A 25,426-nucleotide genomic window follows, 5' to 3' on the forward strand; every position below is an offset into this window, starting at 1 on the left:
TTGAGAGGAGAGCAGACCCTGGAATATGATATGTCTAATGGTGGAAATTCCTGTGTCAAAAATTGTAGGGCCCCAGTCTGGCCTCAGATATGCACATTGAAGTAAATGATTGTTTGAGGTGAAGAGGAAGAATTCACCCAAATACAATGAATTTTGGTGCTTATTTAAGCCCCAAAGGCTGCAAGAACGTCTCCAGCTCCTTTACCCAAAAGCCGAAGTGTACGACTAGATGCATGCTATCTGGGAATTATAGGCTAGTAGGCAGCTCCAGGCTCTCATCTGTGGCATGGAGGCTTTTGTCCATTATCTTACTCTGTCCACAAGCACAGCCGTGCATCCGGATGCTGGAAGGGGGTGGGGGAGCCTTCGTTTTAGAAGAAAAGGGAATTTTTCTTTCTCCTCCTTCCACCCTCACCCCAGAGAATTAGATCAAGTGGGTGTGTCTGCTACTCTGCTCCTTCCTTAGCCTCTGGTTTGGTTTGGTCTACACCAGTGAATAGCAGCATCTCTGTTGGCGTCTGATAGCTTTCCCAAGCAGCGGAAGAGTGAAGGTGATGTGATCCTTGTCAGTTTCACAGCGGCCCAAGCTTCTGAATAGCATCAGTGAGAACTGATTAGATTGGTGTGCTAATTTTCAAATATTACTTTACCTGCTTTTATATTAATAGCACTATTTGTCTGAACTTCTTAATTTTTCTTTTTGAAGACTAATTTAAAATAGAGCTCAATATTTCAGTCATTTTTGACTCTCCATGAGCTTCCATTTTATCACAGACCTACTTTTTTCTAGTATTCTTTTCTCCTTTTCATTTCCTGCTCTTTGTGGTGGGTTACTACTTCAAGGCCCTGTCATGGACTTAATGGAACTACTGTATTAGGCAGGAGCTACTGGTAGTCATGAAATCTGTGAAACACTTAAACCCTGTTTGGGTGGGTGAAAGTTGCTTATATGGACCTATGATGTTTTACTACAGTATCTCAGATGGTTACAGTATCTCAGATGGTTCAGATCTTTGCAAGACCATCTTGCCAAGTGGGTGAATAAACTGTGCAAGTATGATTTCTGACACTGACCAGGGAAGATCTGTGCACATCTATGTGGGTTGAGGTGCAGCTCTTGCCAGTGGCAAGTGGAAAATCCAAGGCAGCCCACACACAAATCCAATATCATACTGGCTGCAGTATTTCAAAAGGAGTGCAATGTGCTGGTTCAGAGAAAAGAATAGGTCATTAGATCCTTTGGTTGATGAAGAGTTAGTACCTTCAATGAGCAAATGGAGGCACAGTGAGACATTTTAGAACTAAGAGGAAGTGTGCTTTATTGCAGGTGGTAATCTAGATGTGATGGAGAGAGATGGTAACTGATTTTCCCCAGAGGATAGAGGAAAGCTCTGACACAATCTGCCTGTTACCCCAAAATGAATGACAGTTGTGTATTAAAGACCATAAAACAGTTAAAAAGAGGCTCTCTTGGCCCTATTACCGGAGGGATGTTACACTCTGGAGATGCCACTGAGTTTGCTCAACCAGGAATGGTCCCTGGTTTCAGTCCTAAACCCCACTGCTGGGATAGAATGCCGATGCTTCCGTGAAATGCGTGATTGTAAGCATTTTTGGACTACTTCCAGCTGTAGAAGCAGGTTGTGTGTGTGTGTGGTTTTTGCTGTTGTTTTTTAAAGGGCATAGACTGTTTTACAGATGGCCAGGTGGATGCTCTTCCAGAGTGGAGGAAGAGCCTTTCTGCCTATTTATCACTTAAAGGATCTCGTAATAGATTTAGGATTTTTATCAGAAATCGACAGTGACCATTGAAGATGGCCAAAGATGTCTTTTATCTATGGTGGTGTGGTAATCCTTAATACAAATATAATTCATGTACATAGCAATATTGGCTTTCATTGTAAAAAGTGTAGAGCTGTGTTAACATGCAACACAGTTAAGTAAGAATGTCAGGGTAAATAAGCTTTTATAAAGGGGATGTGGTGGGAGGAGTAAGGGGCAGCATGAACTTCACTACGCCCTAAAGTACCACGTGTACTGCAGAATGTAGTCCAAATAGAGGGAGATTAGGGTGACAGGATAGGTTTAACTCTGTTTTCTTGAAATTGTGAGTGGAACCTTCTGTATATGTGTATTTTAATGCTTTAAGGTATGCTAGGAACCTCAGCTAGCACGAAAATGGTGGCAGCATTGTATTTCATTCTTCGGTATGAAAATAATGTTGGCCTATGTTCTTTTGAAACTATGCATAATAGAGTGTAGTTTCATGTTGAAACTTGATCTGATTAAAAAAATTTTAGGTTTAATTTTAAAGTTGGTTTGATTTAAGGCTCACTGCTTGAGAATTAGTGACCAACAGCACTGAGACAAAATGTATCTTCATTTCCTAGAGCTGCTATTTAAAAAAAAAAAATCATCCAAATGAGCTCAATGCACAATAAAAATAAGTATTTATTTTAGAGGAATCATTAAAATATACACTGTATCCTTAACCATCAATATTCCTAAATCCCTGTATTTGTAGCAGAAGAAGGTGACATGAGACATATCTTCATCTGGGCAAGATTCCTGTAAAATGGGGTTGCGGGTGAGCACTGAAATAAGAACATATCTTCCATTGTTTCATTTTTTCAGTTGTCTGCTTCTCACTATAATCTTAAAGTGATAGTCAATCCTCTAAAAGAAATGAGGACTGACTCCGTAATTGTGTCTGTCTTATTTAGTTTGAGCTACTGTTTTTTTCTCTAACTATGTATTACATTTTTTTTTGGCTGAAGAAAAGAAATGCCCCATTCAATTTCTTACTAACTATCTGTAGGGATTCATGGTTCTTTTCCTTGCTGTTTCTTTCACTGTGCTTTCTGGTAATATTGAAAAATCCATTCCATATGTTTCACTCAGACTGATGTTTTGTAAGAACAGAAATGTTAATTCAGCTACTTCAGATTTCAACGTTGTCATAGGGAAATGTCCCCATCATGCTGGCCACTATGTGCTAATACCATTTCCCAAATGCTGTTAAAATTACCTGTATTTTCAAAATTAATGTTTCCTCCCTTTGGAATTTCCTACTCTGGATAAGTTGAAGTACAGTAGCTAGTATAAAATTAGATCTGCTGTGCTATGAAACAGAGCTTCTATCACAAATAGTTTCTTTTCTTGGTCTTGGTTCAGGTTAACATTATGTATCTCTACATCTGCCATTTCTGGAAACTTAATAAGAACATTCTGAACCTTTTGGCCAATACAAATTTTCCCATTATGTAAAACATCTTACAGATTGGCTTGACTCACTAAGTGGTGGCAGGCAGGAGTCTCTTCCTGCAGGAAGTAGATCTATTTTTTTTACAAGGAAGTTTTTAGTGAATTAGTAAATCTTCATGTAGCCTGTTATATTGGTACGTTGACATGATTTAGTGCAATCTCAGTTTCCTATTGATCCTTTCTGCCTTCAGGCTTGTGAGAATTATTTAAGTATATTAATAGAAGACACTTAAAACCAGCTTCATTTGTTTGTTTCCCAGCAGGGGGACTGGAGTGCTTAGACTTCAGCAGACTCAAGACCAGCTTTCAGCAGTGGGAGATAATGTATTAATCCATTGGAAGCACAGAGTGGAGTCTTGCATATCACTTTGTGGTTTGTGTTGTGAAAGATGTTTTTCATGTTAGCAGGTTCTAATAGAACTCTAAGTGTGCATGATGTTTTCACCTTGTGTGTATTTAGGAACCTCATGACAGGTATACTATGCTTTTATTATTATTATTTGTATCAGTCTTCTACTTTGATGCTGTTTTGCTTTTGCATTGTTGGAAATAATTTTCCTAATAGGTTTATTAAGGTTTACCATGACTCAGTTTCAACACAAGTGTTCCTTTATTAGTCCAAAGGCCACTTTGTGTTGGTTACATCCAAAATACGCATATTCACCCTTATATTCTATACCCAAACAATAATATAGTTATAAACATTGGCCAAATACTCACAACCAGATCAGGCCCAGGAGACACTCCCATCATGGCATTATTGCAGTGGGGCGATGAAAACCTTGCTCTTTATACACTATAACAAACAAGTGATGTCAATTCTGGTTATTGGACCTTAGCTAATATTAACTGAAATGGTTTAGGGCTGCACTCTTTCTTCAAGATTTTTCCCCTTGTCTCACTTCCCACTATTTTCCCCTAGCTATTGGACTAAACATTTTTAACCAGTTAATTACTTCACCTGGTACCCAATTAACATGATTTCTTTATTTCTATTTCTTAACCCAAGCCTTTAAATAAGATAACATGGGTATTTTCAGGATTACTACAAGTTTAATGCAAACAGTAGCTTCTCATGATCTCATTCTTCTTGGTCACATGCTTCAGGCTTATCACTCATGTCAAGATTTAGACTCAATTTTAAACCAGAGTTCACTGAGGCCTAATATGGGTTTATATTCCTACAAGCATGAAGCTTGATAAAATGAGATTACATGCAACTTTCTCAATTTTCTTTCCTTGCATGTAGACTGAATTTTTTTAGGGATCGTTAACATAATGCACTGGCTCACAGGTTACTGAAGTTTGTGGCTTCAAAGCTCTAGCTGGGCCAATTTGTAGATCTGACCCTGTTTATTTTCCACCTAATCTTACCAGGGGTATTTAGCAAGTATATCGTCTTTCGCTTGCTTGCATTGGTTAGCAACCAAGGCTATTCCTTCCTGAAAGTAGATGGAGATATAATAGTTTTGTTTCTAAATAAACTCTTTGATGCCTTTTATCTGTTTTTTTTAGTTTGTTTGTCTCTTTTTAGACAGCTGAAAAGGAAAGTTAGTTTGCAGATGTGATTTTAAAGTTGGTTGTAAACATCCAAGCCATAACTAGTTTACAAAGCCATAGTGATGGCCAATTTAGAAAACTATATAATACCTCAATTAGACTGCAGGAGGAAGTTCTCTGATTTTTCTGAAGGGTATGCATGGGCAGACCTGTTCATTGTAACTTCTCTCCCCTTTCTTTTCCGAGACCCTGCTTTCTTGAGTTTATTGAACAACCATTTTCTGTCTAGAGTCAGTGGTACTATTTGGCTGTTGTGAAAGTTCAAGCATAGGGTTTGACAGTGGAAGTGGAACTTTGAATCAGCATTGCTTGAGATTCCTGTCCATTTTATGCATGGCTTAGAGTCTCCAGGCCCTGTGCCTACGTGGATGGTAGCAGCAGGAGAGCAGACTATTTAACTTGAGGTTCCAAGGCATGAACCTCAGAAGCAGATAAAACTCTTACAAACCCAGCAGAGGAGCAGAAAAACCCTTATAAAAAGTAATTAAAAATAAATTATATTAATTAAAGGTACTATAGCAAAAAAACTGAATCTTTTGAAAGTAGTGAACGTCTTAAAAATGCAAGATTTGGCCAGCACGCAGGATTCATACTTCTGTCATGGAAGAAGCCTTTCTGCAGATTCAAACACCTAATGTTATGCTAAGTCCTTTGGAGATGGCAGCCTAGGTCTGGCATTGGAAGTGCGGGGCGGGGGGTGGCAAGCACCGTCATCTGTTGGAATGGTTAGTTACTATCATGCACTATATGTTTCCTGGAAAGTGTTCAGAGGATCTTGAACTCTTCCATTTTGCTAAGCATTTTCTGAGAGTGAGATTCAATCATGGTCCCACCTTCCTTTCTACGCCCTTCTGTTTCTTTCTCAAAATGTTTGTGTGCCATTGGTGGTCCATGGGCCACAGCTTGGGAACCACTAATGTCACATATTTGCACAACTATTTTTCTGAGTCATCCATCTTTAAAGCGTCTTTTTAAAAGTCAAAACCATAATTTTAAAATAGTTTCCATGAAGTATGAAGAGCATTAGAAAATTTTTTTAAAATAATTCTGTTGTGGTGTAAACATTATAGTACTGTGTTGGTGTGTGAGAACTGAGGGACCCTATTAAAAAGGAAAACACTCCAGTCCTCTAGACTTTTAACATGTTGTTATGGGACTCACTAGTCACCACTGTGGCACTTTCTTGCAGGATTAACTCTGAACCAGTCGGCTGCCCCTCCTTGTGTTTCTCACCCCATGGTCTCTCTCTCTCTGGAGTCAGGGGGCTCCCTCTTTGTAGCTTGGCCCTCCAGCTGGATCACTGCTGTCCTTGTCTGCTCCAGATGGTCTTCCAATCCAAGGCAGGTCCTGTGCCATTTTCCCAGCGGCCGATAGGGGAACTTAGGCCCACCCACTACTCCAGGTTCCTGTCCAGGGACCCTGTGTCCATCAACCTGTGTCTCCTTGCTCCCAGACCCTGTTGCTATTTCCCTAGACTCCTTAGTTCTCTGCTCTATCTTCTGGCTCCCCAACTCTCTGGGGTTACCAGCTCAAACTTCCCCCTCCCAGGGAGTAATTGCAGACTACTTAACTCTGAAACCCTAAACGTGCCTTGCTTCTCCCAGGGAGTGACTGCAGACTCCTTGCCCTGCAGCCCCTTTCTGCTGTCAACTTCCTGGCTTTATACAAGCCCTGCCTGTTCCTTCTTAGCTGGATTTCATCAGCAGCCAGCCTTTCAATCCCTGGCTCTTTCCTGGGTTCAGCTTGCCAGGTTAATTGACCTCACTCAACCGTCTCTGCCTTGTGTGGAGTTATACTACCATTATATATGGTATATTATATATGGTAGTATATCATGTTTGTGAATAATCCGTTACCACTTTTTTTCTTGCTTGTGTGGGTCGCAAAAAACAAGTTATAACCATGTTAGAGAACCATCTTGTAATTCTGAGGCTATGTCAGTGCTGGCCTTTCTCTTCCCCCCCCCCCCCGCCCCCCAAACAAAACAAAAAGTCCTCATTGATGTTAGTGTAACACACTAGCGAAGTATGGTTCATGTCTCCCTCTAATCTCTGTTTAATGGGAGGATGATAGCCTACTGGCTCTGCCAACTAGAGGGGCTACTCTTTTCGCTTAGCTGGGTAGAGGTCTATGCTGAAGTGCTGGTTTTGATCCCCGCTGATGTGGTAGAGACAGGAGGGAGTTACAGTCGTATTCACTAGCTGCCAATTGACTTTTTTTACATTAGTGCTTCCAGTGTTGCTGCCACCTGTGCACCACTGTGGAATCTAAAGAAACAAGGCTAGTGTAGGTGAGGCCTGGTAGGTGCTTAAGCTAAAACATAGTTCTCTAACATTGCTTTACCATGTGCTGTTAGGGGAAAAAACAACAACAACGATGTACAGTCAAGTTATATATTTTATTGTAATATTAGGATATGAATTCATATCCTAATATTACAATAAAATATATAACTTGACTGTAAATAAATAAATATTACAATAAAACTTGCGTCACACCCATGTTTAAGCATGATTATTTCTTTAGTGTAGGTGAGGATCTAGTTACGCAACCAGTTAGTCTACATTTTTGCATCTCCTGATTCAGACAAAATAAACAAGCACGCTAAAGAAAAGTAGATTTGACCTGAAAATCTTTTATTAATCTAAATATTAGAATAAAAAAGGATACACATTTTTAAAGACTTTTAACTTGACTAATTTTTAAAGCTTTTGTTCTGACTATTGCTTGTTTTCATTTTCAGTACATGTAACTAATTTTGAAATTAGCCCCTATGCTATTTGTGATGTTAATGTTATTCCTCAGCATGCCACTTACTGCTGCTTTTTGTAATTAAAAACTATTTTGCAAACTTGATTTTGCCATTCGTGTGGTAAGAATTGCTTATGTGAAGTTTCACCATGTTTTTAGCGCAAAAAAAAAAGTGGAAGTTTTGTAAAAACAAAAGACATTGCTATAAACAAATCAATGTGATTTCACATTTATTTATTTTAAAATAACCATTTTATGTTAAAACCTAAAACAAAACCAACAACTTTGAATTCAATCAACATTTCCCCTCCCCCTCCAAAAAAAACACTCTTAAACATGGGGGTGGAGACGTTGAGCCCTGGAAGGAAGAGGAGGAGGCAGAATCATGGAGATTCTACTGAACTTATGTGCAGCATTCCATTAAGTCATTTCTCTTTAGGTGGGTCTTGAACAGAAAGTTTACTGTAACCTTGTGATTCTTTCTTGAGTTCTTTCACTTACACTCTCTGTTGTATAGCCTTCAGAAAGACTGCAGTGCAGTAATTGGTAAGGGCTGTTATTAGCAGAGAAAACCAAGCTGTGGTAATTCTTCCCCCCACCATTTACGCAATTGTTGACTGAGATCTGCATTTTAGAGAAGGAGATAATGAAGTGATGCCTCCAGGTTCAAAGTTTCGAGGTTTGGCTGCTTACCAAAAAGAACCTAAATAGTTTTCTGTAAACTGTTGCTAGTGTGTGCATGTCATGCAGCATATCTGATGGTGCTGGGATATCCCCTTTATATGAAAACTCTTACAATTTGTGCCTAATAATACTTTGTTTTTAATTCTCTGTGCTCAGATGGTGGAGAATAAGGTAAAGTACTATTTTTGTTTTGTACAATTTATAACAGGAATGGAAGTATGAATGCATCCGATGAAGTGAGCTATAGCTCACGAAAGTTTATGCTCAAAAAAATTTGTTAGTCTCTCTAAGGTGCCACAAGTACTCCTTTTCTTTTTGCGGATACAGACTAACACGGCTGCTACTCTGAAACCTGTCAGTAATTGAAGTAACTTTCAATATCTCATAACATGCTACAAAAACTTACCTTCAGTTGTTTTGTAATTACTAGCCAAAGTTTTATGTTACATATTTTGTTGCTAGTAGCCAATTAAAATATTGGTTTAGGGAACTTAGTAGATTGAATTTCCGCTTTGACAAATCTAGCCATTTATCTCAAATATACACCAAATGTATTTCCTTTGAGTCAGTTTCTTTAATTATCTAAGTGTATCTGAATTCCACATTTGAATGATATGTAACATTCATGTTTTGTCATTTAATAAAAACTTGATAAAGAATTCTTCTTAATGAAGAATTGGTTTGGAAACTGTAAGTTTTCTTACCGTTAATCTTTATAGCCAATGATTTTTATTGATTTTGTTTTCTAGCTAGAGTTTTCACTTAGGTTAACATGGTTATATGCATATTAAGTATACAACACTGCCACAAACTCCAGCTGTTTAGCTGTCAAAGTACAGTGATTATAGCTAGAATCAAAAGTTGGAGGGTCCAGTTTTCTGTGACTCAATGGGGTGGGGAGGGGGGAAATAAAATCCTGCATTAAATCCAGTTATATTGCTCAGAGTTTAAATGGACAGCAGTCTAGAAATTCTAAGTTATACATCCCACAGTGAACATGTATGACTCAGAGCTCGTCCTTGGGTTTAAACACTTTGGAATTTGGATTTCCTGCTGAGATCCTACATTAGTGTTTAGTGCAGGAAAATTCTAGTCTGGGTGAGACATTCATAAAGCTAGTGGGGTTGTTTTTGCATGTTACTGTGGGCTAGAAAAAGATTTCTGCAAACACATGTCCTCTTAATTTTTCATAAGTTTTTCATAGAACTTTCATAAGTTTTAAATCTTAGCCAGCAAGCTGGTATATCTGGCTCTTTTTAAAGATATCTCCTTCCCAGTATGAAACTGGTAATTTGCTTGCATTAGTATGTCTCTGTCTACCATACCGCATTTAAGTGAGTTTATAAACAGTTACTGGCATGACTTGTTTTAAACATGGTTCTGGTCATGGTCCACCCACTGGATTTATGGGTCTCTGTAATACAAGTGGACAAATGCCTGTCAACATAAATCCTCAAGGAATCTCCAAGTGCTACAGTAATGATTTAGTCAGACTGCTTTGAGACCTTCAGGTTTTAATGCTTTAAAATAAAAATGCATTATTAAATGCCAAATTGCCATTAATATATTAAACAAAATTGCTCTGTTCCGTATTCATTTGGCAGAAAATACCATAATCTCATTAGTTTTAGTAGAAGACCTCTGTGGCTTTAGGCACAAATAAAATAAATAAAACGTTATGCCTTCTGAGGATGGTCTTCTAATGAGGGACAAATGATTTTTCTGGGGCCTTGTCAGAATGGCTTGCTGTGCACAGCTATTCTGAAATGGTTGTCTAATACGTTTCTCCCAGAAATGTACTTGGAAACCATTTTCCAACATGCCTGTTGCTAGCACAATTTTTCTGAGCATCTGTGGTGGAAATCCAGCAATCATGCTTAACATCCACCATTACAAATATGTTCTCTGGGCCCTAAAATGGAAGAACTTTATCCCATATGGATGAATTTTTACCCAAGCTGACATCAGCCAAGTCAACTATTTGGCTTCTCTAGACTTTACGTAATGTTTGTTTATATATTCAGATAGTTACAAGTCATCAGAGATTTCTCAGATTTGCCTTGGGTTACTTACTCTTACAACCAATCTTTTCTTTTGGACTATACAGCTCTCTCATACTTACTTTCTATGGCTGCTGCTACCACCGCCATTATGTTTGTATTTGTTTAATCCCTTATGTGGACATCTGTCTTATTAGAACCAAAGCCCCTCAGGAAACAGTATACACAGTCCTGAGGGTAAGAGCAGTATTTTACTCAGTTCCTTGTGGTAACGGAAAAGTAAAGATTCATTGTAACATCCTGAAATCTCTCTTGTCTAGGTGCACAAGATTTTTTTTATTTTTTTTTTTTAATTCTATCATCATGTATGGTTACAAGACTAAGGGAGTGGAGTAAGAATGGTCTTGTGGTTATGGCACAGGATTGGGATCCAGGGATGAAAGGTTTTGCCTGTGACTTTGTGATCATATACAAGTCACTTACCCTTTCTGTGCATTAATTTCCTTATCTGTAAAGTGGGGATAATATTTACCTCAGGGGGATGTCATGAGGTTGAATTAATTAACGTTTGTAAAACACTTTTGAGATTTTCAAAAAGTGCAACAGAAGCCTATGAGGAAAGATTAAAAAACTGGGCATGTTTCTTCTTAAGAAGACTGAGGAGGGTCCTGATAAGTCCTCAAATATGTTAAGGACTGGTATAAAGAGGAAAGCAATCAGTTGTCTTCATGGCCACTGAAGGTATGACAAGAAGTAATTGGCTTAATCTTGAGCAAGGGAGGTTTAGTTTAGATATTAGGAAAAACTTTCTAATGATCAGGGTAGTTAAGCTCTGGAATAGACTTCCAGAGGAAGGTTTGGAATCCCTGTCATTGGAAATTTTAAAAAGCAGATTGGACAAAAACCTGTCGGGGATGGTCTAGGTTTACGTGGTCTTGCCACAGCGCAGGGTGCTGCACTTGATGAGTTCTCAAGGTCCCTTCCAGCCCTACATTTCTGTGATTCTATAAGAATGTTGTTATTTTTACTTTAACTCTCCAAGTACAACATTGGAGATGAACCTTCATAGATACTAATCCTTTTGGTCCTTATCTGGTCCAAAACGAATGCTATGAGTGCTACTGCATCTTTGGGAACACCAACAATATCTACTGATCTAAAACCTGCAGAATGACAGTTGAGGAGATCCTGGAATTACCAAGCCTTATATAGGCAGCCCCATTTTGGTGGATGTGGAGGCAATATTAGCAAAGCTTTGCCTGCTTCAGGACCCAAAGAGAAAGTGGGCAATGAACACAGGGCAGTCAGGCAGGGAGATTCCACATAATAAAATGCCTTTACGCAGGAAAGTGGTCACATGCATGCACAATTCAGGACTAAGACTCTCTTTTTACTGAATCTTTGCTACTGGGAGTGTAAACAACAATTCTTTTCCTGCGGAATTTGTATCTATCACTTGTAAAGACCTGACAACCAACACAGTGTGTTTTCAAATGTCTAAACCAAATAAAACAAAGACTTCTCTTCTTTGTGTCAGATGCTAGCAAAGATAGCAGCCAACCCCACTCTCCCTGGGATAGTGTCTAGAATCTTCACCTTAGAAGCCATATTTTCTAATTTTAAATATAGGTTTTGGTGTTCAGGGAAGAATTTGCGATAGAGAAAATTTAAAAGAAGAAAAGAAATGGGCAGGGGGATTTCTGTTCTTGAAAGATCCACAAGCAATTTAATGTTTGGATAAACCATAAGGCATTGTTTTTTCTCTTGAAAATTGCTCTTCAATAACAAAATATTATTGCTACACCAGAAAAGATGGAAAAAAAGGAGAAACTGAAACTTTATTTCAGCAAGTCTTAGGATAATAGTTTTTTTTTCTTTTCTACAGCCCAAGAATATATTTCAATTGGATTCTGCTAGAATACCCACAAAAGAAGTCGCAGGTTCTCTTAATACTAAAACTGGTGATAGTCGGCAGCACAGTATCAAAACTGAATTTTTGAAGGCAGCACAGTCAAAAGATAAATTTAAATGTAGTGGAGCTGAGACTGGAGGTTTTGCAGGCCATATTGCTAAATTAATGAATAAAAGAAGAGTGTTTACGAAACAGTGGTGAAAAAAGTCAGTTGACAGGACTGAGAGTATATCATGTTGGATGTAATTACATCTGTAGGACACCAGAAAAAGTGGAAACAATTATTGTGGGCCAAGTTGAAGACCTCTTGAAAATGATACAAAAACCTACCTGAAAGATAACATGGAAGGTTTAATTTAAATATTTCTTTTTGCTGGTCTTCTGTTTATAGTATTCAGTAACCAATTATTTCAAGTGGAAGACTAGAGCTATCTTAGATAATGTTTCCCGGGGAGAATGGGGGTCAGTCAGCATTATTTTCTGAGCTCTGGATATAGGTTCGAGAAGCCTTTGCTGAAGTAACCCCTTGTGCAAGTCAGTGAATATGTCACTTTAGGTTTTAACATAGGTATTTCTAATACATTACTTCATCTAAATTTTAAATTTAAACAAATTCAGATATGTAGTTGAAGAATATTTGTCTCACTAATTGGCTTCCCCTACAATGTGCAATATTAAAATTTCATAGGAGGACAATTCTGTTAAACATCACCTGCATTTTTAAATTAGATTTAGTAATATTTTGGTGTACTTTGGAGGAGACAATTTTCCTGTAATTTTTCATCTCTGTAATGAGTCTGTTGTATCTCTGCAGTATTCTGTTTTTCTGTGGTCTTGCTGTATGATCTGTGGTAGTGCTGAGTTCCCTGTTTCGTATACTATATCTGGTATTTGTATTTTTAAAATATCTCTAAATTGACAAAAGAATTCCAAGATACTACAGACTGGACTGGATTGGCTCAGCTTTTGCATCATTCTAAGAAATTGACAGTGCAGGGATGGCTCCCTATGTATGCCACCAGGCAATATAAAGAGCACGACATTGTTCCAGGAATTAATAATAATGATTAATAATATATTATCTCAGTTACTGTTCCACTAGGCAGAATGAGAAGCCAATTAAATTTTGTTTTAGAGAATGAAAACTTAAAAACCAGTTTGCTGAACAGAAAAATAATTGCACTCACTGACTCTCAGTGAAAAAGATAATCAGACTAAGAACATCAAAGCTGGGCAGGAACTTTGGGAGTTCCTTTGCTGCAGGGAGATTTCATGGAGTTTGGTGGTATTGGTTAATCTGGTTCTGAAGGCAAGGATTTCATATAAAATCCAGGTCCAAATATCTATCCTTTGTGGTACTCCAATTAATGATTTGTATGATACCTAATGAAGACAGTGATGAAAAAGTTTTAGCTTGCTGTAGGAATAGATTTATGGGATCTGACAGAGAATTCCCTTCCAGCCCTGATATTCTATGATTCTATAAGTATGAACGGTAACAGATAGATAGTTTAGAACTCAGGGAAATTGTTAATTTTTTTTCCTAAACTGGTGATTGTTACTTCAGTAATAGGAAACTTTTCAACTTGAAATGGTCATTAGGCTATTATGGTGCTTAAATACTTAAGGAATGCCTTTATAAATCTGTATAATGATGATCTTTTTATGTTTCACAATGGTTAAGTATTTCCCTTAGAGTGCAGGACCAGGAGATCAAATAGCTAAGTGCATTCATCCACTTCCTCAGTCATGACTCAATCATGGACTTTCCCCAGAAGAGCACGGGTAGAGATTAAAGTGCATCTAGTCCTGTGATAATCTGATCAGATTTAATTTCTCCAACTCTTTAGACAAACATTTCAACTAAATGTCTTCTACAGTATTCTGAATTCCACTGTGGGTTAATTTCTTAGAGACTGAGAGGCATCCTCACTCCACCTATCTGCTTTACAAACGAACACAAGTTGGAGTTCGGAACACTTAGAAAGGCAATGTCTGCCTGCTAGGACAGGATGTTTTATCCATGAGTATTTGTACCATGATCCAGACATGCAAAGCATGAGTTATCTTTGTCTGATTTTTTTTTAACAATGCTTTTGATTTTTTGAATGTCAAAAAACATAGCCCATTGAGATTATGTATTTATGAAATAATGATTAATAAAGATCTGTAGTTAGCAAGGGTAGCTTGAAATAGAAAAAAATTCTTTTTACCATTGCCCTAGGCAGAATCTTAATATATTAAGGAATTCTGGCATTGCAAAAGCCACCATTTACAATAAAAATGGACAGTTTTTAAAAACTAATGTTTGAACAATATTTTAAAGTGAACTTTCCTAAATCACATTAAATTGCTTGTCCATCTACCATTGTTTTCTTCAATCCTTAAATTAAGAAAGAAACAAGAAAAAATATTTCAGTTGGCCAGGGTTGCACTTAAGTTTTTGAGAGTTGTCCAGTCTTACGGTCAGTAAAGCTCTTTTATATAGTTTCTGGGTTACTGGATAATCCAGCTAGAATTAATACAAGAATTATTTATATATATTCATATTCCTACCCTTTCTTATTAACATAATTACTGGAAATGTCCATGTGAAGCTTTCTTTTATAAACAATATCAAAATGATCAGTCTTGGTTAGCATGACTGTAAGTGTATTGGAAATGACAGTTTCCATGGTCAACAGAAAATCCAGTTTAATAGGCTTGCCAAGAACAGCTCTTCACAATGTGATACTGTTTTATTTAATATTGTTACAAATCATTCAGCCAATCCACATGCAGATTTGTTAGGCAATACAGAATCTCTTGTTAGCCAAGAAAATAAAATAATTCTTTGCCAAAGTTTATGTTTATAATATTTTTTTCATGTTTAAATCTCATTTCACTTTCTACATTTCAGTCACTTTGTAATCTGAAATATGGGAATCATACAAAGTTGAAGTGTCAGTGATTCTGTTTCATTGGATGGGTGTTCCCTTGCAAGAGCATTCAGGTGTCCAAACTACTTAGTTATTCTTCTGTTTTTTCAAGTCATGGAAGAGCCTCTTGGGGCCTGACCCTACCCCATTCAAGGGAATAGGAGTTTTGCTGTGGATTTTAATGAGTGGATTTTAATGAGTATTTAAAAAATATCAGTGTATTTTTGTCTTAAAAACTGAACTTTTGTCTTTTTCCCATTAATACTTGGAATGCAAGGGTAGAGAAAATGCTCCTTTTCATTTATTTGTATGTAGTTGTTAGTTAATGTGTAAGTACATTGTCCCAACTGACACATTTAATGCAACTGTGTTGATAGCTTTGAAAAGAACATGCACTTTCAAAACTGTATGTTTAGTATGAGATTCTGGTCCACCTGATGGACAATATTTGAGGTTCTGTAAATATTATAGCAAGATAGAACAATGATCTCAGATTGTTTAGAAGACTGTATGCCATGACATGGCAGTTGTTTGCTGCAGCTTGAATACTCTTACTGTTGTCCCTGGTTTTAATTCCTGATTCTGATTTGTGTGTGATGTTTGCTTAAAGGTTTTTTAAACAAGAATATGACCACCTAAGTGAAGGATCCTTTGGCTTTGGAACTCTTTCCCTCTGATGTGTCCATCATCAACTAGATATATTTATGCTACAAAACAAGATTCTTACATTGTTCTCTGTCTTTTTTTCCACTAAATTGTGGGATTTCCAGTTGAATGTCATTTGGTTGATGGGTAGGAATGGTGCACGGCAGAATCTTTTATTGTGTATGTTTTGTAATGGTGGTAGGATATCCTAGGAATAGACATCTATAGTAAGAAATCTTTATAATACAAAAATTCCTCACTTGTGATTGACGATTCTAGAGGGAAAACGCTAAGCAAAACATATGTATTCTGTTGTATGTACTGAACTGATTAGAGTGGTGGAAGCATCTCTCTGAATGAAATGTTCCTGTCACTTTGTCACTGTAATCAGTTGTCATTGATTATAATGCACATTCTGCCCTGTGAATACCTCTGTTTGTAAAATATGTAGTGTCCTATTTAGTTAGGCTTCTGAGATTGTGGGGTTCTATTTAATAAAAATGTGGATGAGGTGCCCTTAAAGCCCTGTATGACAGTGAAATACAAAACAACAAAAATAACTGATAAAATAAGGAATTCTGAAATTTAAGTTAGAAATGTCTTAGCTTGCTCACGGTAACCTGGTACTAAAGCAATCTAAGAGTAATTCTTAAAGACTGATATGACTGACATCTGTCAACAAAATTAAAAGGCTAGAAACATCTAGCAGTCTATTTTTCAGAATACTCTCAGATGATTAGATAATCAAACACAGTAAACAACCTATTTTGATTTGAAGTTAAGCTGGTGTGTGTTCTGCTTCTTTTGTAGATGAAGGGATCCACATCATTGTTTGAAGGGATACTGCTTCACTGCTCATTTTTCTGTTGTTGTCTTTTGCTCCCTGTCCAAGCTTAGATGTCCTTTTCCTGTTTGGATATACAGGTATGCTACTGTATTCTGTAATTTTCAAACCGGGGTACATGAGCTCTTGTCAGGGTATGCAAGAAAAATCCTGTCATGGCAGATAACGCATTTTATACATGTCAAGGTTCCTTCCCCACTCTGAACTCTAGGATACAGATGAAATGAAAAACCCTGCATGAAAAAACATCTGCATGAAAAACCCCCTAAGGTTAGTTTTACCAGCTTAAGTTAAAAATTCCCCAAGGTTCAAACTATTTTACCTTTTGTCCCTGGACTTTATTGCTGCCACCACCAAGCGTCTAACAAATATAACCGGGAAAGAGCCCACTTGGAAATGTCTTTCCCACCAAAATCCCCCCAAGCCCTACACCCCCTTTCCTGGGGAAGGCTTGATAAAAATCCTCACCAATTTGCATAGGTGAACACAGACCCAAACCCTTGGATCTTAAGAACAACGAAAAAGCAATCAGGTTCTTAAAAGAAGAATTTTAATTGAAGAAAAAGTAAAAAAAAATCACCTCTGTAAAACCAGGATGGTAAATACCTTACAGGGTAATCAGATTTAAAAAATAGAGAATGCCTTTAGGCAAAACCTTAAGTGACAAAAAGACACAAAAACAGGAATATACATTCCATTCAGCACAACTTATTTTATCGGCTATTTAAACAGAATCTAACGCATATCTAACTAGATTGCTTATTAACCCTTTACAGGAGCTCTGACCTGCATTTCTGCTCTGGTCCCAGCAAAAGCAACACAGACAGAGAGAACCCTTTGTTTTCCCCCATACTTTCCAGCTTTGAAAGTGTCTTGTCTCCTCATTGTTCATTTTGGTCAGGTGCCAGCGAGGTTATCTTTAGCTTCTTAACCATTTACAGGTGAAAGGGTTTTTCCTCTGGCTGGGAGGGATTTAAAGGTGTTTACCCTTTACTTTATATTTATGACAATATAATACCACTTAACATCTAATCAACAACTAGAAACTTGTCTGAGGGACTATTTTTATTCAAGACGAAAGTATATATAATAAAATTGTTCATTATAATAATAGTAGTATCCAGGACAACACACTCTAGGATTTGTACGTTGTGTTGCATCATGTTATCCCTTACATACCTTTTTATTTTTCTGTTTTCATATATATATTATGACCCTATCTCAGATGGGAGTACATAGTAGTTATTTGGAAAGGGAAACTGGAACTAATATGTTTGTGGTTTTTTTTAAATTTCTTCTTCTTTTGTAACCATTTACAACTGATCGCAGGTTAGTTAAGAGAAACCATTCACATTTCCTTTAAATATTGGAAATATAACTCTTCATATTTAGTGCAACTAATCATGGTTTCCTTACACAGTTTAATAAGATGTTTGGGCATTGCATGTACCTCCTGTTACAGTTTAAAAGGACATGAGTAGTAAGACCAGGACTTTTAGATCTACATGTATCTGCAATATTTCTATTATTCACTGCACTCTGCAAATAACTTTATTCTTATACAGTGCCTAAAACACTGGCTCCCCAATCTTTATTGAAGCCTTCAGGAGGAACTGTAATAGGATAATATTTTTGAGAGAGATTGTCATAGGTATACACTGTTACTTAAAGATTTCATGATTAAGAGGCTCTGTATATTGAGGATAAGGAAAATTATTAAAACTTAGTATTGATGTGAATGCAGAATGAATATTTTTACATTGAAAAATATTTTTAATATTGCTAGAGGTGATGCACAAACATTTTGTATAGATTATTGCTGCATAGAAAGATTTCTGTTCAAAATCTAACTGTCTTCTTTTGTTACCGAAGTATCCTATTCTACACTTGACCCTCTGCAGGATTTGGCCCCCCGAGAGGTCTGCATGTCTTAATCTTGTTATAATTCCCAATATAGGCGTCTTAGCTCAAATGAGAATTACAGAATTGCTCTTAGATATTGTTTTGTTCAAAGATGGAAGGTAAATTTGTTTGTAAATAACTCTGCCTCCACGTTGATCATCTCTTCTGATCTTTTAAACAGATATTACTTTTATACCTTTTTAAAAAATATATATACTGTTAATATCTCTTTCGTTTTACGGGTGAGAACTGTTTTCCTTATTTTACCCATTTGTTCCTTGTTTGGGAATCCCCGTGCTTTCCAGCTCCTGGAACACACTTATGTCAGCAGATTAACTTTTGCTTCCAGTTTCTAGTCACTGATGCTAATATAGGCTTGAATTAAATTATAAAAGGATATTTCTTTTGTATGTTCAGGAAGATAGTTTTGTTCTCTCCACTCATTTTCTTTTCTTTTTTTTTATATTTCAATAATCTGCAGTTCAACCCTTGCACAGATAAGCATGAAGTCAGTGCTAGATGTTTGCTAAGGCAGGTTCAATTTAAGGATTCTGAAGCTGGCCCTAGGATACACAGTAAAGCAATAAAATGGTATTGCTTAGCAATTAGCTTTGAGGTAGAATCCCCCAAATTAGAACATTAAATGATTAAAAGTTACAGATTGAAAGCTGCACTTTCCTTTTTTTTGTTTTGTTTTTGGAAAGCGCTGTAGTTATGGATTTATACAATAGGAGTCAAAGTCCATTATAGCAGTGGTTCTCAACCAGGGGTCTGGGGCCTATGTGGGGCCGTGAGCAAGCTTCAGGGGGTCTGCCAAATAGGGCCAGCATTAGACTCACTGGGGCCCAAGGCGGAAAGCCGAAGCCCCGCCACATGGGTCTGAACCCAGGGCCCTGAACCTCATCCCTCGGGTTGAAGCCGAAGCCTGAGCAATGTGGCTTAGTGGGGGTCCCCTGTGGCGTGGGGCCCTAGGAAACTGCCCTGTTTGCTATCCCCTAATGCTGGCCCTATCTTTTATATACAGAAAAACAGTTGTTATGGCAGGTGGGCCGGGGAGTTTTTATAGGATGTTGAGTGGGGCCTCAGAAAGAGAGAGGTTGAGAACCCCCCTGCATTATAGAATATGCCTAACTTTTGTGAGCCTTTATAGGTTGTCTACATATTTTTTAAAACCTAAGGTTAAACAACGCTAAATGTGTTAAGTTCAAGCAAGAACAGAGTCTAGTTCTTCAGCACACTGAAGACACTGTAGCCCATGTTTCATCTTCCTCCGAAGGCTTCATCTTCATGTTGAATCAGAGGAATGACAAGATAGGGCCTGGTGAGCCCCCAAAGAGAAAGAGCAGTCTTCCATTTCTATGAGAGGAAAAAGCTGAACTATTCTAAGGCAATTACTTCCACCTCTGCCAAATCCAGCAGAGACGTACATAGCACCTTGTAGTTGATTGTATCAAAGATTGCTGAAAAATGTAACAGAGCTAGCAGAGACATCTTGTATTGCTGTTTCCATACTTGTCCTGGTCTGAAACCTGATTGTCTGAGGTTAAAAGATTGGAAAGTTTCTCCACTACTTATCTTCTTAATTATTTTCCCCAAAAAGAGAAGTTAGAGGCTGGGTAATAGATAATGATGACACTCGTGTTAAATGGTTTATTGAACAAGAACCATAGTATTGGATCTTTGAGGTTTTATTGGGAGTTTGCCCTCCCTTTCGGAGACACTAATGATCACCTCCAAAACTGAGCCACCTGAGTCATCCAGACTAGCTCAGCTATACATGCCAGACTGAGTACTTCATCTGGCATGGTGGTGGTTTTATTAATGATTTGACCTCACAATGAGTAGCATGAGTTGAAGTCCCAGGTTATTCTGTGCTGTTGTCCTAGTCGGTAACCAACAGGTCTTGGTACAAGCTACATTCATATATAAATTTTAAAATCTAGTTTGGCACCCTGGATTTATGTTGTCATTTAAGCTCAGCTGCTCAAAGGTTGGAGTCGTGTCTGCCCAGATCTTTAATCCTGATTTAAAATTATACTTGCCCTTGTGAGTTAAGTAAGAGCCTCCCACTCCTAAAGGTTTTACTTGTACATCACCTTTTCATGTTGATTTAGCTGATACTATCATGATAGCTGCAGGTATCTGCAAAATGTAAAATCTGTGATGGGGACAAAAATGAAAATCATTAGCGTATTGAACTTGCACCAGAACTGTAGTGAGCAAAATGGGATTAGCCATAGAATGACAAGCGGCTCTATTTTAGTTTCTGAAAAATACTGTCCACAGGCATGCTACAGGATTCCAGTTTGTTTTTTCTAATGGAGATCTGCTATTTGAAACCTTAAGGATTTGTTCCTGAAACAGCTGTCACTTCAGTTGGGTGATAAGGTGCACAGGAAAACTGAGATATCAGTTAGTCTGTTGTTGCTCTTAGCTTCAGGGGTTCTGTTTTCTGGAAGTCGGCTGCTTTGCATACTGTGGGTGCAATAGTAACTTTCCTAGATGGAACCTTGTGTCTTAAATTTAGATCTCATTTGAAAAATTTGAAATTTGCATAGTGGGTATAACTTCTGTTAAAGTTCGCCCAAATGGAAAAAGGTACCATGATCTGTAGTGGTGTATAAACAAAAATGTAGTGCCAAATTTTCAAAAGCTGAGATCTCTGTATTACCCACATTTGTGTTTACCTCTAATTGCATATGCACTTAGTTAATGCATATGCAGGTGAAAGTATCCCCATGCATGCAGTTAGTCAGTTTGAGCACCTAATGTGAAGTATTCATATGAATTCCCTGCCCTTTTGAAATATGGCCCTTACAGTATAATAAAGTGTTTGTTGATGTGCTTTTAAATCCGTTCTGTGTTGCTTTGTGGATGGTTTCGACTGTGTTTTTCTTTGTAAGAATTTTCTAGTTTGGTGTGTTAGAGAAGAGAATTCTTCACCCAGTTGGCTACCAGATGCTGTAAATTTTTTTAAAAAGAAAAGGAGTACTTGTGGCACCTTAGGGACTAACCAATTTATTTGAGCATAAGCTTTCGTGAGCTACAGCTCACTTTTTTAGCTTTTCATGTATGACAAACTTTCTTGAAAAAAATAAAACAAAAAAGATCTTGCTGTCAGGAGAGTTACCGAGGAAGACACTATTAATTTTGTTTGAAGAGATGTCCAATATATGTCATTTCAGAAAGTGGAGTCCTGTGGGGCGTTGTGTAGATATATCAGTATGAAGTCTCATTTGCCAGCTGACAGTCCAACCTTCAAGCAGATTCATATCTCTATGAAACTGTCTGTCACCTGCTGCTTGTTCTATGTTCAGTATGCATTTCCTGTTGAATTTTGAGTATTACCTCTTCCCCCTCTCCTCCCCCCCTTGTTGTGGCTAATTGCTCAGTTCTTTGTGAAGCAAAAGTACTATTTAGGTTTTAGAACATCTTCATTTAGTTTTATTTCTTCCCTTCATTGGGATGCCATTTTTTGTCTATTAAAGCCTGATTGCCTGTTCTCTATTGTTTTTCTTTACCATTCTACTGCTCCTGTTTGTGGAGCTCTGTTCTCCTGGGCCTCCTAACTGGAGAACTGCTCCTTCAGTATCAACTTTAGTGGCTCCTTTTCCCAACTCCTTCGCGCATTCAGGTCCTTCTTTAAACACTCTCCGGGGTTCAACCCTCTCCTCTTTTTATCTCTTGGTGATCTCATCCTCTTGCATGGTTTCAGCAACCACCTCCAGACAGATAGGTCCTCAATTCACACGATCACCCCCCTCTGTCCAGCAGTGCATCTTCAGCTGTACTGCTCACTAATCAAAAACAGTCTCCAAAACGGAACTTCTTTCTCATCTTGAAAGCTCTTCTAACCTTCTTGTCTCAGATTCTGAACCTGTTACCTCTGACTTTCTTCTTCGTCTCATCCCCATAACCACCATCATGGAGTTCTGGCACTTTCCTTTTCAGTATCACTACAATCTGCTCATTCTTCATTATGCCTGCTGTTGAGACCCTTGTCCAGGCCTTGTTGATCTGTTGGCTTGATTACAGCTCTGTTTGCTGTGTTGGGCAATCCAGGTTTGCTCTCCATGGAGTTCTAGTTCTCATCCAACACACACCGTCTCTTTTTCCTCCTTGATACTTCTTCAAATCATGTTTTACCAAGACACCAGGCCCTCTGATCTCTGAAGAACACTTCAGTGCAGCAGACTTCATCTGGTTTATTTTTACTCCAGTTATTCTAGAAACTAGTATTTGAATAAGAGCTCTTTCTCCAATAAGCAATCTCCTGCTTAATTCTTCAATGAAGTTTTATGTAGGTGTTTGATGCTGCACTGTTGCCATGTGGGTTGTGAGGTTGTAAATTCTAAAATGGACCACAAGGAGCCTTTGTTTAATCATAAATATAAATATCATATTTAACAAAAGGAACTAGGAAATCATAAATAGCATGTGCAGGTATAAGTGCATTTTGTTTTTATGGGATTGTTTTCAGTGTGTGGTATATTTGGAGTTGAAGGTATATTACTGCCATTGTAGTTGGTGGAGATACACTAGTACATAAGAGAGGAGAATTGGGTTAGGAGATACCCATTTACTTTTACCAAACGCTCATTTATATTTCAGATGCTAGTTACCTTCTGATTCTGCATGGTAGAAAGATTCCATGTTGATAACCGTGTATACATTATTCCTATAAATAAGCAGGTACTCTCTTATGGGTACATATTTAATTCTAACTCCCAGTTATACTGTTTCCTGTATTTGCCTAGGTTCTCCATTAACATCTCTTGATTTTTGGTGCACAAGATAGGTTGGGAAACTATTTAAAGTATTTTTAAATTGAATAAATGTATTCTCTCTTCTGTGGTTCTGCCAATTCTTTGTACACGGTGTACTTAAAGTATCACAATCTCTGCCATAATAGATACGGTAATTCAATCTTCAGCTGTGTTAATTCTTTCCTGAACAGGCCAATTGTGCCGAGTTCCGCTGCATTAACAGAGCAGTCATGTTATGTGGACCTGTTTCCTCTGGGGAGTGGATTTGTACCACCTGATCTCTTTCCCTGGAAATGCAGGTTGAAAAACTTGAAGGTGTTTGAGATAGTAAAAATATGGGGTTTCACCTGTATTCAGACAAATTCTGGCTTGCACTGTGCCAGTGCGCCAGGCCTAAAATGCAACAGAAACGCCAGAACAGCGGAGGAGTCAACTCCACGTCTCCTGTGCTGTGTGATGCAGAGCTCTGCTGTGATCAGGTGCTGCTCATCACAGAGGAGTGATGTTGATGGGCCAAGGGTGTGGCCAAGTGGTTCTATGCACGTTGTAGACCCACTGTCCCTAAACTCTTAAACTGAGGGCACAGGCAGCCTGCATCTGCTGCTTCTTGCGGCAGCCAGTAGTGGTGCTTGTGGCCTAGCAGTGCAGGTACCAGGGACCTTTCTGGCAGAGTGAAAGGAGGAGTGTGTGTTTTTCACCACTCCCTCTGCCCCAACCCCAGCGTGTTTTCCACGGGTAATTAAGGTTTTGCTCGCAGCACCCGTATTTGGCTCTTGGCCTTTTAGAGCCCTTGAAAAAAGAACAATACTTTTACAAATTTACCATATTTTAATATATGATGCAAATATGCTAACTTTGCCTATCTATGTTCATATGTGCACCTGCAGTTTTATATTTGTATATGTAAATTTGTATAGGGAAGCTAATCCCTTTTTTACAGCTATTGCAAATGTTTGTAGAAAGATGAAAGTGTGTTTATGCATATATGCACTGATGAGTTACTGTTAGAGCTGTAGAGCACTATGGCTTATGCTTTTTTCTCTTTCACAGAAATTACCTATTACAATATGGACACGAGTAAAAAGACAGAACCCCCTGTGTCTGTAGAAATGGTACAACAAAGGGCGAACCCTGATCACGCTCCTGGATCAATTTACGTTCCAGAACAAGGTGGTTACAAAGAGAAATTCGTAAATACAGTGGAGGACAAGTATAAATGTGAAAAGTGTCATCTCATATTGTGCAATCCTAAACAGACGGAATGTGGACACAGATTCTGTGAAACCTGCATTAATGCATTGTTAAGGTGTGTGTTTCTTAGTATGTTAAAAATGTTAATATGATTGAAAAATTCTGACCTTCTGAAACAGGTTAAACAAATGTCTATTTTTCCATCTTGTCTTGAATGTAAAAAATTTTTGAGCAATTTGAAGATTATAGGGCCTGAGATGAAGAATGCAAAATATCTAATTAATTTTCCATTAATTTATTTTTTCATGAGAATGCTGAGTTATGCAACTATTCATGGTAACATGAGAATAAAAATGCAGCTGTTCTCTTTAAAAAGTAAAAAAAAAAAAATAATAATAAAAATCTAGCTTTTTAGTAGTACCTGGCAATTTCAATACGTTTCATTTGAATCTCAGCTCTGATACATTGCTGCTGATAGTATTCGGTACACATTAGTTTGAGTTTTGAAATAACAATAAATGCATAGCACTTAGCATGTTCAAAATATTGCACAAACTTTAATCCAAGCTGCACACCTGTGGAGTAGATATTTAATAATATCTCTTTTTATTGATGGGGAAACTTGCAGCAGAGGAAAGAAGTGACTTTCCCCAGACCACCTCCTTCATCAGGAACAGAGCAGAGACAAAATTTGGGAATTTTCTTCCCTCTACTTATTCCCCATAACCATTCTGGCTCTGTGTATGCAACAGACTATATTTCATTGTGGAAATATAGCATTGTTTCAGAGGTTGAGTGTGCAAGGCTAGTGGAGTTAGATATGTTTAAGTAACACATCCTTTTCTCTCTCCTATTCAGTGCATCACATTTATAATAGGAAAAATAGAGTTGTTGTGATACGTATATTATTTTCTGATAAATTGCTGTTTGTGCCAAGAAATCTAGTAATTTTTCTGAATATACATTTTTAGGAAGCAGTCGTCTGTGGT

General features: G+C 37.7%; 1 protein-coding gene across 6 annotated transcripts in view; it reads left to right on the plus strand.

Moving 5' to 3' along the window:
* Positions 1-25,426, plus strand: part of TRAF3 (TNF receptor associated factor 3) — an 88,915-nt gene that overhangs the window by 17,620 nt on the left and 45,869 nt on the right. For 4 of the 6 annotated variants that reach the window (XM_048853909.2, XM_075129887.1, XM_048853912.2 and 1 more), the window contains exons 2-3: positions 16,545-16,658; positions 24,297-24,552. In XM_048853909.2, the coding sequence (XP_048709866.1) occupies positions 24,314-24,552 (239 nt within the window). In that variant the 5' untranslated portion in view covers positions 16,545-16,658; positions 24,297-24,313. The remainder of the gene's footprint in view (positions 1-16,544; positions 16,659-24,296; positions 24,553-25,426) is intronic. The other 2 variants (XM_048853911.2, XM_048853910.2) reach the window with 1 other exon arrangement.

This window comes from Caretta caretta, chromosome 6, assembly GCF_965140235.1.
Source record: "Caretta caretta isolate rCarCar2 chromosome 6, rCarCar1.hap1, whole genome shotgun sequence".
Classification (NCBI taxonomy): Eukaryota; Metazoa; Chordata; order Testudines; family Cheloniidae; genus Caretta; species Caretta caretta.